Source organism: Hesperophylax consimilis, chromosome 11 (assembly GCF_061612785.1).
Source record: "Hesperophylax consimilis isolate HC1 chromosome 11, BYU_Hcon_1.0, whole genome shotgun sequence".
In the NCBI taxonomy this organism is placed as follows: domain Eukaryota; kingdom Metazoa; phylum Arthropoda; class Insecta; order Trichoptera; family Limnephilidae; genus Hesperophylax; species Hesperophylax consimilis.
Genome location: NC_142846.1, coordinates 8,763,553 through 8,779,442, shown reverse-complemented (window position 1 = coordinate 8,779,442; position 15,890 = coordinate 8,763,553). Strand labels below are relative to the sequence as shown.

The 15,890-nt window shown below is 33.0% G+C and overlaps 1 protein-coding gene across 1 annotated transcript in view; it reads left to right on the top strand.

Moving 5' to 3' along the window:
* LOC149419752 (glutamate receptor ionotropic, kainate 1-like) overlaps positions 1-15,890 on the top strand; it is a 494,564-nt gene that overhangs the window by 327,944 nt on the left and 150,730 nt on the right. Inside the window, exon 3 of the mRNA XM_089637538.1 lies at positions 5,891-6,066. Within this exon, the coding sequence (XP_089493664.1) occupies positions 5,985-6,066 (82 nt within the window). The 5' untranslated portion in view covers positions 5,891-5,984. The remainder of the gene's footprint in view (positions 1-5,890; positions 6,067-15,890) is intronic.

Here is a 15,890-nt window from a genome sequence, read left to right as displayed (position 1 = left end):
GTCACAAATATACTATATATTATTTTGAATGAATGATTTGTCAAATAATAACACTCAAGGTATTCAGAGAATATACCACTGCGTAACACCATCTTATATATATTATATATATATATATATATATATATATAATTTATTTTTTTTCAATACATGCAATATAAAGTTAATGAAATCACACAGATTTCACCGTCTATCCCATATTTTTGAGTTCTTTAATTTTGGCACATAATGCAAGCGATCGCTCAAAATGTTTTTGCAAACTTGCCATAAAATTCAAAATATCTTTCGAATGGATATGATATATACGTGTGATATTATGATACGATATATATGTACTATAAAGTACACAAAAGAACTGACTGTAAAATAACACAAATGAAATTGTAATGCGCACGCCGGGATTTGAGCCCATGAACTTCGGCTTGATAGTCGACAGCTTTACCCCTCGACCACGGAGGTCGTCTAAATGTTGTTATTTATTTATAATAATAATATGAAAATTGTGTCCTGTCTGACTTTGTGATGAATAAATAAATATTTCAAAGCCCCATAGCTCTTATTAAATTTGACACTCCGAGATGATTTTTTAAACGAATACCGCTTAAGAGACAAAAGTGCTCCCAACCTTCTGGACCCAGTGAGACTACGGCATCAACAATTGGGGTATGTTGTGAGGCTGAAACCGAACTGACGTTCTAAGGGCTTATTTTATGTATTACCGAGTTCTGCTGGTAGGACCATGTACAGTTATCTTTCCTCAGTCATTATGTTAAACACTGTGCTGGAGAAGTCGTCCCTCCGGCTGGTGTGAATTTTTTGGAGACACTGTTCTATTTTTTGTGTGCTCGTTGATTTTTTTACCATGGCTGATATTCGTGAATAGAGAAATGACCAAATTCAAAATGACCCTGAAACAAATCAACAATCAATCCAATGAAATAATTCGAATGTCGCCCAAAAAAGTTCACCAAGTGAGATCAAACATCAAGAGAATGTTGATATTTTTTCGAATTGATAGGAATCGTTCATTCAGAGTTTGTTCTCTATTTGAGAACCACAAACATTTGTGGTTATCATATTTTATTTTTCCCCAAAGCATCCTTGTAGGCTGTTTTTAACACTTCTAACGGTGTCTTTTGGGCACCTCCTCCAATATAATATTTGTTCTCTTTTTTCTGGCCATGTCTTCATTGGGCGTCCACAACTCAATGCGTGATTATTTTGCATGTTTTTTTTGTTTGCAATTTTTATTAAACCATTACCTTAATAAAGTCTTCCATGAAATACAGGTCGTTATTGATGGTTTTGGCTTAGTAAATAATGTTACTTTCAGAATCTGTGAGTTGATGAATACCTCCACCAATTTTTAAGACCATTATCTTAAGCCAACTTCAAATTGAGAGAGACAAGTGAGTGGTTTCCTACCTGCAATACTCTGCCACTTGAAGTTTTTCCCATCCCTAAATGAGGTTTGCTGTAATTTGGGCCTCACAAATGAGATCAACATGGCTCTTTAAAAATACTTAAGCTAAATTCATCAACGTTTCTAATCTAATTTGTTTTTCAAAATTCGCATCGAAAAAAATAGATGGGTATATATATGTATATGTACGTTCATTGACAGTAGCCTCTATGGTGGAGCGGATTTGTAACTCCCCGTCTTCTTTTATCCACGCCCTCACAACACACCCTTATTTGGAATGCCGTAGTCTGACTGGCTCAAGACGGTTGGGAGCAGATGGGACTCTTGGGCAGTATTCCCAATATATTTATAAAAAACTCTCTAAAAAAAGTTATTTGTTTATAGTCAAATAAAATTTAAAAAAAAAACTTGTTCGATAAATCTATCTTGGTATACTATTTACGCTGGCATGCTCAAGTATAGGGTTTTCCAATAAGAGGTGTTATTTTGAATAGCCCGCCATTTCGGTAGATGTTACTTTTGAAGCTGTCATTTTTAATTTATATACATAATAAAATAAAATAAGTGATAAAAAAGTGATAAGTGATAAGAAGTGATGTGTAGTTTGTGGCAAGGGTGTGTTAATTTATACAAAATAAATAAAAAAAAAAAATTTATACTTTATAAAATAACATCTCTTATTGGAAAACCCTATATATTCATAAATTTGAATTTTGAAAGTTTTTGGAAAGAAAAAAATTTATGAAAAATCGAACACGTGCCAAGAACGGTAAGTTTATTTATTTATTTAGAATTTACGGCACAAGTGCCATTTACATACAAAGTTTTTATTTTATTTTCTTACATATACATAGTGCAGTATTAAATTTTGATGAGAAAAATTAAAGAATTAAATTTAGTTAAAACATAACAAATAAAATAACAGTAAAGAAAGAAGCAATGACAATATCCTGTGACCTCATTAAAATAAGTGGCGTTAAAATGTGTTATTAGTGCAACTTTATACTTTACAAGGGGAAAAATATTAAAAGTATCTGCGATTTTAGCATTAAAGTGCCCAAGTGTGTGCAATGTATTTATAACTGAATTATATCCTGAGACTGTGGTATAATTGTCACAATAAAACATACTAGAGGACCTTGACCTAATGGTAGGTACATGAAATTGAATCAACATTAATATGTCAGGGCTATCCAACTGATAATTTGTAATTTTGTATAAAAATATAAGATCAAAAATTTTTCTTCTATCACTTAACTTAAGCAATTTCAATGAATGTAATAAGAAATCATAATCTATTGTTTCTAAAGGAATTCCAAGCCTAAAATTAATACACCTCAAAAATTTGCGTTCCATTAATGTGAAATTAATTTAATTTCTTGTGCTTAAAAAATATTAAGAAACGCCATGATCTTTGAAACACCTTTACGCCGGCAGATGAAAATATAACCTCATCTTCAGCCAAAAAAAAATCTATTTTGCATTTTATTTTACATTAACCCTACTAAGAAGCCCTGAGGAAAATAATTTCCCTCAATAACTATGTCATCTTTGGGGATGCTGTTCGGAGGTTGTTTGTAAGGAAAAAAAGGAGAAGTTATGTTAAGGAAAAACTGGTGTGATGGGTGGGTAGGAATCTAGGGATCAATGTGCCAAGGAGTGACGAATGTATGAATCTATCCCTCCCGATCTGGCACGCCGCACAGCTAATGGGCAGGTACATCCTGAACACACCTCACCCGGTGAACCCGGGCACCCCTGCTTGATCACCAAACGTAGCGAACTGCTTAGGGTGAGCTATGTCAGATGTGTTGGTTTTCCAATTAATTATTCCCGTACGGCAGAACCAAAACCCGACCCCCCAAATTGTAACTATCATGTAACCTAACAGAAGCTCCATGAGTTCATTTCCTTAAGCAAGTAAATCCAACACATTTTATGTACATAGCAGCTTCTTTTGACTTGTATACAACCTTAAAAATAACGAAAAATAGCCTCGTTGCAAGGAAGCCTATGTTGTTCAAGATAATTAATTATTTATCTTAATGGTCTTCCTTTCCGTGAACAAACAATCAGGCTTTGTTATTGGAGGAGTTACGGTTGAATAATGTGAGTGGGATGTGCGATTAACTTACACCCGTAATCCTCAGGAACTATAAATCCGTTTGGCTTGTATATGTACATTAGGGTGGGCGGTCAACAAAATGAAGCGTTTAAAAACATACTTTCGTTCAAAGATTGCAAAAAATGATTACAATAATTTGGCTTATGACCTCATTTTTAAATCTTCTGATTATTATCTGCTATCTGAGGCCGAAACACTTCAAAAGTTGTCAAAGAGTAATTTTGTGAACACTTTTCAGATTTTTACCAACCGAGTTTATCTGATCTGATCAAATTTGTTATCGCCAGCTGCTATGAAAAGTCACACATAATAACTTTTAAGTAATGAGATGGGTAAAAATAATTGTAAAGGCATTTTAGGTGACTTCTTTATGAAAGCTTTATTGGAATACATTATTAAATGTAAATTTAATTTAAGTCAATCAAATAAGAGTCTTGTTGAAAATTCGAAAAAAAAATATGGGCCACCCTATTGCACATTTTTCACGCTCAGAAAACTTATCCAATTTTCTCCACACGAACGAAGAGAGGTATATCTTAATAATTACCAATGTTTTCCTAGTGCTAATTTACCTACTTGTGCCCTTCTCTTTATTTTTTTAAAGATTTTTTTCAACATTAGAGAATTAAAAAAAAAAAATAATTATTCAATTCAAGCATTGTTGCAACGTCCCCATTTCAAAATCGCTTTCATGTAGCTATTTTTTGCGTTAATTGCATTTTCTCTGCAATATATAATAAATAATTTACCATTGTAAATTAATAATATTAAAATCGAACTATAATAACAAATCGAACCAGTGAGACTTTGCCAACCCCAATTAGGGTATATTGTGAAGCTGAAGGTAGAAGGGAGGGGAAGGTGAGTAGGAAGGTGGAAAAGTACCTGGCTATTCAGATCTGTACTCCAAACACGGCCAAAGTAATTTTAAGAAAATTTTTAATTTTGAATTATGGTCTTACACCAGTGCTATACTGAGAGTATCTTTCACTAACTACCTGACTAAAGATCAAGCCGTTTCCACTTAAGGGTTGGCAGAAAGGACAAACCGCCAAATACACACACTCCTTGCCTCATTCAAATTCATACATCGTCTCTTATGTACCCTTGACATGGCCTGACTCTGGCTTATTTGATCTTCCTCGTGCGTTCCCGACTTCTTCCGTTTGAGATTCGTCCAAACCATTTGAGCGTATCTCTCTAAATCTTACTCATCATGCTTACATCAGCTTGCATTCTTTGCGGATCTTCACATTTCTCAAACGATCGTACATGGTTTTACCACACATACGCCTCAGAAATTTAATTTCTATAGCATTCAGTCTACTTTCATCCTTTCGCTGCCAGTTCCATGCCTCACTTCCATAAATCAGGGTAGGTACCAAAACTCCACTGTGGACTGCTAACTTCGCTCCTTTGGACAATTTTTTGCTAGCGCCAACTGCGTTCAGTCCTCTTTTGATGGAGTTGCCTGCATTTACCCTTCTTTCAATTTCTCTGGCAGCCTTCCCAACTTTCGTAAACATACTTCCTAAATACACAAACTCATCCACCTGCTCCGAGTATTCCTCATTCACAGCTATATAGCACACTGTTTTCGTACTGTCTCTTTCAAACACCATTACATTAGACTTACTTACATTCATCATTAACTCATTCTTCACTCTCACTACCATACATCAGCACTCCATTGTGGACTGCTAGCTTCGCCTTTTTGGACATTTTTTCTCCATGGAGTTACCTGCATTCACCTTTTTTTTGCAAAGAAAGACACATATTCTCAGGTTACGAAAAACTTGACAGTATTTCAAAATCTCCTACTACCATCACAGTAAGCGGAAAATGTCGATTATTTCAATATCTCTGTTAGTCTCCTTATCTCTTATAAACATTCTTCCCAAATACACAAACTCATTCATCTGCTCCAAGTGGTCATGATTCGCAAATATATTTCACTCTCTTTTCGTACTCTTTCTTTCATACACCATGACTTTAAGATAGACATAAATTAAGTAACAAATTTTTCAAACATATTTTCTTCATCATAGATACGAGAGACTGTATATCTTCGATTCAGTTTTATTTTGAGATCGATGAAATTTGCACACTTTCAAAACAAGAGACAGCTCACTGTCTATAAAAGATATTGAAAAACCACCGCATCCCTTTTTCCCACCAATCACAGCAAAATTTTAAACATTGACGTTCAAAGAGGAAAAGTACTACCTACATCTATAACAAAAAATTATATTTGAAACCTGGGCAACGAAGTAGATTTCACTATGTATAAACATTTTAAGTTTTTTACATGTTTTTTACTAATGTATTTGTTTCTCTTTCAGATGTCAGCAATGTGTTAGTGGATAGTCCGTAAATCTTAAAAAGGGATATGGTCTCTTGAGAGGTCCATCGCACGTGTGACCTCAAGCACTGCTCATGATGGCCACGTGGTCTATTCCACTCTTGCTGGTCGTGCTTTTTGGCCAGCTCACTGCACTACCCGAGACTATTAAAATTGGTGAGTAGCTACCTACAATTTGTTACTGTAGTAGTGTATCAACTGTTCCCTTCTCTCTATTAAACGACCAAAAATGTAATCAATTAACTATTTTTTTTGCTTCAACTTGAGATTTATTATCCGTCATTTCTAGAATGATTTGATGAAGCATGTTTTAGCTAATACCATCGTAAATAAAGTTACTCCACTCGAAAGCTAAGAAAGTAAAATACAAAGTTTCTCGAACGAATTTCCTTCAGCACGGGGAATAATAATACGTCTGAGTGATTCTTACACGAATCATTCAATTAATTATTAATCTGTGTTTATGTTAGCTGGAAGACCTGCGGGTACAATAAACATTGACACAAGATAACACAGGCATAAGATCGAGGGTATATGGTTACTAATAATGCTCAGGCTGTTCTTGGAAATTATCTTGTCATAGGGAAGGGAAAGGTAAGGGTAGCTGCCTGCCATCCCCTATCTTAGTTTAAAGGTTATTTCTCGGTTGAAAAATTATATTTTGTTAATTCATGCTTGGATAAACTAGTTGAAACAATGGACTATTTTTAAATACATTGTGTTCCATGTTCAACAGCGGTAAAACCTTTATTATTTTAAAACCAAATACAGGCCCGTGAAAGATCACGGGGCAGTCGGAATTCTTCACACTATCAGTTCAAATTTCCAAAATAACACTTCAATTCAAACGAATTTTTAATTTCAAACAAGAATGAGTTGATAAAAATAGTCACTGATAACAATATTTTACGTAAAGCGGGTAGTTGAACAAATTGTGCATTATTTATTTATTAATTTTCAAGAAATAGGAGGTTTACATTTATTTCCGCTTGTACAGAAGTATTAAATAGCCAAAATAAAACCAATTATGGATTTCCTCCTTGTGACTTTACCTCTTATGAGACAGCATAAGAAGGAATAAGTAAGTAATAAGTAAATTAAATTTGTTAAAAAGGAATATGCATTCAAAAATTTATACAAAACAAAAGATTATATAAAACGAAAAATTTACAAATAAAACATTTATAGCCTTGGAGAGAGGTTTTAGATATGAATCAAAACATAGTAGAAATATAAATAATGAAGACAGAACATTATTCACAAACCATAAAAGAAATATTATTTTAGGACCTCTTGTATTTGGTAAGTTCGCAGCTGAAAATATCCATCTTGGATAATACGCTATTGTAATTATTGCATAGTCTGTTCAGGCGAGAATTCTGCTTAGAGTTCGTTTTAAATTAAACCACCCTGAACAGGACATAAAAGCGTGTTGAACGCGCAGGTACATTGAATTGAATAATTTTTATTATAAAAATTGGTAATACTATATACACTCTTAATTTCAGATATGTAAGAAACCCCTATCGAAATATTGCTTTATAACTTTATTTTGTTAATAAGTTACTAGATTATAAGTTTATTATTATTTGATTATAACTTTACAAGTTACTAGATTTGAAGAACACGATTCTTACGCACCATTTTCTTACCTCATCTTCATTCCAAATTGTCTTTCGTCTCGCCAAATGTCTTCAAAGGGTTAATATGTAACCACGAACCCTTGTCAGATGGACTCCTCTTTAACGCAACATAAAATATGTAATTATAACCATGTACTTTAAAAAATTAGGAATTATTTCCAAATGAATCTAATTCATTGAATTATTTCCGAATGAATGTAATTCATTGAATTATTTTCTGGTCACCAAGTACCTACACAACTCCACGTTTATGATTTAATTGGTATATTAATATTTTTTCACAACAGCTTGTACTTAATAATAAATTATTCTTGTAACAGAGAAGTTGAGAAGGTAAAAATGTTAAAGTATGAGAAGTGTTTAACCCAAAAAGGCTAATGTCTTTTTAGGGGCTGTTTAAGTTATGCATACAGGCCCGACGGAAGGGGGACGCAAGGGGTGGCGGCGGTAGAATTGATGAGTTTTATCTTGAAAACTTTATTCCTGCAGGTTGACAGATGGTGGATATTTTATTTTCTTGAGAAAATTGCCCACAATCTGGATAAAAGGTCGGCCCTTGTTAGAAACTTTTTCATTTCTTTTTGGAACCAAATTTTCACCCTTGCCCTATCCATTGAGAATTTAAGGTTAGAATCCAATTAAGGGCGGCAAACGCTTTTGGCCATCGATTTTTCTCTATATAAGCTATTCCTGTCGCAAGAGCGTATTAGTTTGGGTTTTTCTAAGATTAAGTAATTGAGCAAGAACGTTTACGAGAAAATGATTAAACCTTCATTTTGGGCAACTAATGGAATACCATTTTGAAAAACACATAGAGTTTCATTGTATGACCTTGTTGAACACTCATTATCTGAGACGTTGTTTAGTATCTAGGCTTTTACTTAGAACTAGACAATCAATTAACAATGAAAGTTAGGTAGAATCAAAACTTGAACCGGGATCATATTACAAAAAATAAAACTTTTCGAAAACAATGATTTAAACCCGCAATATTTTGTTTAGCGAAGAACAATTTAATAAAGGGCGCTTTAAATATTATTTTTATTGATGTCAGACAGAACGAGACATCCTTGATGAGACATTTATTGAAAGTAAAGCAGCAGAGCCCGTGGATTTAAACCCAAAACCGTATAAAAAAATTTGTGCAAAAGATTTATCTTTTTATCTCTAAAAAATGATTATCGATTCATAGATTCGTGAATAGGAACTAACTTTACAACAAATATTCACAAAAAACCTGCAAAAATTCATATTTAGTTGAGTATATCTATTTATATATCTATTTTTTAATTTCCTTTAAAATACATTACTTGATTCTTCATTCAACGAATTGTGATAAACTTGTTGAAAATTCAATGAGTGTTTTTATTTTACAAAATTCCAAAATACGAGCATATTCTTCTTCCAGGTACTAAACTTTTCATTCTGTAGCTAACCATAAACTACGTTATATTTTCTGAGGATACTAAAAGTAAAGAACGCCGTCATTTTTTTAGAGCCCCCATATCATAAGTTTAATCTAAAAACACAGACTTTCCGGTATAAAATGGTAACAATTTATACCACAAAGAAAATACCCCTCTGAAAATATAAGAAAAAGCCTTAAAAATTAAATCTCGTTTAAAGAGGAGAAAATAGGATAGTTTCAGTTCTTTTACACTTTGTGTGTTTCTTTTTTATTTTCCCTTTCTCTTGAAGGAAACCCGCATGTCTTGTTCGGATCTCTGGAACCTTTCTTAAGGGTAAGGGAGGAAACTTTGTCCATGACACGTGAGACAGAATGGATGGTCAAAGGTAAGCACCAAGCAGGCCCTTTTGGGATAACTTTACTTAGGGTTAATTGGAATGATAATCCGGCAAGAGTTCTAACCCTGAAATACCCAAATATTCACTGGAGATATTCAATTTTGGAGTATTTTGAGAAATGTAGCTTTATTTTAGATACACACTGTTGTGTATTTTCTATCATTATAGATTCATTAATAAAGGGAACCTAATTTACCCTGGTTTATAAAACCTTTTGACCTATTATTTTCCAACCATTATAAATATAAATCTACATAATTTTCCAAACTTATTACCACAAATATAATTTTTCCACAAAAGTTATCCCACGTCTTGTTGAATTAAATTTTGTTGTGTCCGTATTGTATAAGCTGATACTATATTACAACTATTGTATAAGGTAATCGGGTTTTTATTGCGAGTTTCAACATTTTTGATTACAGAAAATAAATAAAAGAAAAATAATTCGGGAATCCAAATGAAAAATGAATGAAATAATTGATTGCATTCTTGTCTTGTGTTCGAATATTCAACAATCTTATAGTATATATAACAATCAAATAATTGAGTGTTTACATTTTAATATGGGCAATGTCTCTTCACATTAATTCCTACAGGCTTCTTATTGAAAGAGATTAAGAATTATTGCGAAGAGATTTATACCTCATTGTATGTGTACACGAAGATCACACTCTACTCAATATCAGAATAAAATGACACACGAAGTCATGCATCACAAAAGTGACATATTTTGAAATGGGGGAAGTAGGAAGAAAAACACAAAGGAAAAGAAGAGGGTCCTGAAGTGTCTGAATTAATCAGATTACACATCGCTAGCTGAATATCGGTTTGTTCTATAAATCATTTTTAACCACCTGCAGCCAAGTGGGGGAGTAGGTAGTACCCAAAATTACTATCTTCCTTATATTAGCTTAAATACTTTACATATCATTTTAGTATTTTACGTTTTTCTGCGCAAATACATAAGCGCCCTTGAGGTGATTTTGCACAAAAACGGCGCTACACAAGTCATCCATCTATAATAATTATTATTATTATTACCAGCAATAATTGACTGAATGATTGGGATTTCTATAGTTTAAAAGCCAATAAGATAGAAAATGCATGGGGTCGTCGGAAAACCTACTTGGTTACACACGTTTTGTTTGGCATCTTGGCCTGTCAAGAGTTAAAGAAACGTACTTTTACATATTTTAGATTTTTTATATATCCAGTAAAAAAAAACACTTACATCTTAAAAAGTTTAAAATATCTGTTCTAATTTTAAATTTAAAAATAAAATAAGAATTGTATTTATTTGTTTCATATCAGGATGTAGAACAAAACAATAATAATAATTCGCCAAAAATTCATGTTCCATGTTTTCTTTCGTATTGTTTTCTTCCACATCCTTTTTGACCAACAGCATTTTTTCGTTCGCCTCTAACATTGTAGACGAAGAACAAAGCAATACTCAATTCTTGTTTTGTCTTGGCGGTTTGTTTTATGTCATTCACTTCCACAAAAATGGAAAAAAGTGTGACGTTTTGTATTTGTGAATATAGAATTCAAAATATCGCAATGAAATGAGAACTTTTAAATTTCATGTCAAATATAAGATACAGTGGTATCTCGACATACAAGTGCCCCAACGAGTTTTTTGAATTTTTATAACCATGGATCGGAAGAAAGTTTGTGAACATGAGCAAGGTGTTTCGAAATTGGTTTCGAGGAGTCAGAGGAGGAGGAGGATATTTCTACAAGTGAGATAAATGAGATCTGAGGAATGTGGGAGAGAGTTGCACAATCACACTGTACTTGTACATTGATACAAACAATGACATCCTAACAGAAAATATCTTTCTTAACCAAAAGCAATCACTTAAGTCAACATGATAGTTACAGATTATAATGAACATAACTAAAGCGGGGATCACTTTAAACCCACGTTAACTACTTCCACTTATTAAAAGTGTGTGGAAATAAAAAAGAATTGAAATTTTTCATAGGTCTTCTAAAATATCAAAATTTCTGTTGTAATTATCACTGTGTCCACATCTATTACGAACCTCGTCTTCTCTTTCAAACCAAGTTATAGACCAAATAAGAATTCATATTTTCAATATTACCGTCCAATTGAGGGTTATAAATAATAATACTAAAACACGTGCGGGTTGCTGAAACCAACCACGTGATACGATAATGTTTGTTTTGGGTTGGTCAACAGAAATGATGATCTGGTATCTACCTAGAAAATCTTAAGATGTAATATAAACAATATTACATATAATAAACAACGAATCACTGTTTAAATCTCCAAGGATCACAAAGGATCAAGCAAAACAAAATAAAATATAATTTCATTAAATATAATGTCATGTTCCTTATGTTTATTATGTCTTTGCCATTTGCGTCTCTGTTTCTAACGAAAATCCGAATCTTAAGAAATATTATAAATGCGAAAGTGTGTTTATTTGTTATTCTTTCACGACGCAACGAAGCAACCGATTGATTTGATCTTTTGTTTAAGGATAGATGGAAAACAGAAAAGTGACCATTGGGAAAATTCTTTGTACAGTAAGAATAAGGGAAAAAACTGCGGAATTCCAAAGGCTTTAGGCATATTTCAACCTTGCAAATTTGAAATACTTCTTTAGTTCGAAGTCATATCGAAAATAACTCTACGATCTGGTCCCCCATTTCAAAACATATTCAGATTCAATCGAAAAAATTCATCAGACACTTTTAAACTTGGTATTCCCATTGAAATCATAAGCTATTATATTTTATGAAAGAATTAAATTTATTTTTCGGAATAACTTTATTGAGTAAAACCTCAAATTGTAATATTTAAATATTGAAGACAATATTAGTGATTTCTAAACAAAAATCTGAAACAGAAAAATCAGAAAAGGAAACGGTCACATCTGGGACTCGAACCCAGGACCCTTGTCTTTCCGGGACAGTGCTCTAAACAGAGTAGAGCATTTGGTACAATATTAGTGATTTCTAAACGAAAATCTGAAACAGAAAAAATAGGCACAGTCCAGTGGTAACGCATTGGACTGCCATTCCGAAGGTCGCGGGTTCGAACCCGGCGTGCGCAAATAAATTTTATTTGATTAATTTGTGTTATTTCACAATTAATTAATTAAAATAATATATAGTATATTTGCGGCACGTTCCAGAGTGGAAGATACTACCAGTATCGCCCTGGTGTAAGACCACCATTCAGAATTGAAACGTTGCTCCAAATGGCTTTAGCCGTGTTTAGTGACTAGATCTGAATAGCCAGGTACTTCCCCACCTTCCTCTTTCCCTTCCCCACTTACCTTCAGCCTCACAACATCACCCAATTGGGTATGCCATAGTCTCACTGGCTCCAGACGGGAGCAGTTGGGACTCTTGTGAGGTATTCACTATAAAAAAAAAAGAAAAAAAAGAAAAGGAAACGGTCACATCTGGGACTCGAACCCAGGACCCTTGTCTTTCCGGGACAGTGCTCTAAACAGAGAAGAGCATTTGGTAGAGCACTGTCCCGGAAAGACAAGGGTCCTGGGTTCGAGTCCCAGATGTGACCGTTTCCTTTTCTGATTTTTCTGTTTCAGATTTTCGTTTAGAAATCACTAATATTGTCTTCAATATTTAAGAATTAAATTTATTAAAACTCTCAGATCGAAGGATTACATTCGACTTCATTTGAAAATGCTGGTATAGACTAGACAGCCCGGATTTACTCAACCTCATTGAATTTCATATACCTACAAGAGCCTACCTACAAAATTATATTTAAATGTAACAATACCAGAACTGAGCATTTCAAACACTCACTTGACCTAGATTACATGAAGTTATTAACATATGCGCAGAAGTAGCTGAACTATTTAACTGCACTGAATATAGGTACAAGAAAGTTCCCATATATTTTCTATCAATACTAATCTAACCTATATCTGCTTAAAGTTTTGCATGTACTTGCATATCTCACTTTTATATAGGTTTCTGTTAATATTTTATGTAATTGCATATAATTTATCGTTCATGGCATACTCGTACTTATAATTTTGATATTAAATACACAAATTTCTCCCCAATACCATGCGAGTAAAGACATTATTTTTTTAAAAATATGTGTATAAATTAAATTTGGGGTTGGATCCATAAATGATACATTAATAATAAAGCTGAATAGCAATTCAAGGTTAGGTTTTTAATCAAGAACGAGTATTCAAATTAATTAATCACACCTAAAAAGCCATCTTTATAAATTTACCAACAATTTTAATGAATCAACAAGCATACAAAACTCACCAACGCAGGTAGTGTAAGCAGCATTTAATTCTCGTAAAAAAATGTAAGTCTATACCACTTACCTGTAATCCTGGAAAGGGTTGAGGTAAGGGGCTCGTTCACATGCACACACTTATTTTGTAACACACGTGTATAACATAAATTGTATTGTTGAAAGTAAAGTTATCTCGATGAACCCTTTTCTCAATCCACCCTTCACCGAGCGTTGAAAAAACACCCGTGCAAAACATGCCTTCCTTTGGTTTGTTTATGGCACCCATTTTATTAATTGGCTCATAGATTTTATCGATAAATTTTCCCTTTTGTGGCATTACCAAAGGCATTTTATTAACTTGTCATGCAACGAATAAACTTCAAAATGTAAAATGATAAAAAGTAAATACAATTAATAATTAATATGTATTTTCATTAAAACAGTGTACCACTTATAATCTAGTTTTTTTATTTTTGGAATATAAGCGACTCTCAAACAAAAAAAAATGAATCGACAAATTAGATAAAGATTAGGTCGCATCTAGAAATTGAATCCTAATTGCGTCCGAATCTTTTTCCGATTTTTCTGCTTCAAATTTTCGTTTAAGTGTAGTTAATAATGTCTTTAATGATTACTTATAAAATAATATACTTTATGTACACCACCATTTATTTAAAAGGATAGTAAGGACGCTTAGCAAGCGTTCAAAGGTGGTTTGAAAGGGAAATATGTAAATACGAATGGTAGAATGTTAGGACGGGTTGTTTCGGAGAATTTGAACAATTCATCAAATTTCAACGTTCATTTTCCACTTCTGTGAAAGATTTTTTCAAGTTCTGTTTTAATTTCAGTTTTGTCTAGCAACTAGCCTATAATGATATAATAACAGAACTTGAACAGGACTTTCACAGAACCCGGAAATGAACGTTGAAATTTGATGAATTGTTCAAATTCTCCGAAACAACCCGTCCTAAGACTCGTTTGAAATAGAGAAAAAAAAATATCTCGACAAATCAATTACTTGCTTTCAAAGATACACTGTTAATTTTTCATGCGTGTAACGTATTGATTGTGATTTTTTTCCATCTAGATAATTTAATAAAACTAACGTTTCGGCATTACATTGATATTATCTTAAATACTTAAAGAGCTAGGTAGAAATTGGAATGGTGAGGGCTTAATAAACCACTTATTCGTCAGGATAAACATAATATATTTTAACATGTCGATCTTTTGGATAAAATAGTGGTTTACACAAAGTTTTTTATTTGTATATAAATAAATTGACGCCAGAAAGTAATTTTGTATTTGTTGAAGAACTCATAAAATTGATTGATATTATGATAAGGCAATATTTTTTTGGTGCTCGTTTTGTGCACGATTGAAAAACCCTGTCAGCTCCTTGTATTGCCAATAATTTTTCAGTTAACAAAATTAGTTTCCTTTTAAAAAAAAACGAGGGCAGCATATTTTTGGTGCATATCCAATAGGGTGTCCCAAAAAAATAAAACTTGTTATATTTGAACGCATACCCTCTAATTTTGTTTTAATAATGACAAAACACTTTTAAAAAAAATTCGTTTACTTTGGACAACTGCAACCCGTGCCGACTTGGATCGAAAGATGTCGGTACTTGTACATTAAGACGCCAGCGAGAAAACGTGTTGATGAGCTTGTAGTAACTTGCTATTGTGTTAGTAAACGAAAATCACTCGTTCAGGCAAGATGTTGTTAGATTTACGCACTTCTAAAAAGAGTATATTTTTAATAGGAGTCGTAAAACACCAAATATCGGGTTCTAAACTGCCATCTAATGGACAAGTTCTTGAAGTTTTGTTCTACAATATCCGGAAAGTGAATTTAACTGTCAATATACATAGCCATGTATACCAAATATAGCCATAGTTGGTATTAAAAGCTGTGCTTGAAGTAAAAAATCAGTCCAGTGACTACAAGCCCTGATATAACACTCTTCAAATAGTTTCAAGATAACTGTAAAAATCTTGAACCCGATAAAATTCAGTGCTACAGAGAAAATCTTACATTGCACCTAACCGCTTCCGAAATCGATGATTTGCTTGAATTTTACCATACTGCACTGACAACAAAAATACTTGGAGATGACTATTGAGAGTTTTTAACGCTCTGTCTGATAGTTTTAGGAGAAGATACAGCAAGAAAATTTAAGATTCGGCCTCCAGGTGCTCGATGGATAGCAAAGGCGCTTTATTCCTTGAAAATATCATTAATTTGTGCGCAATTTAAAA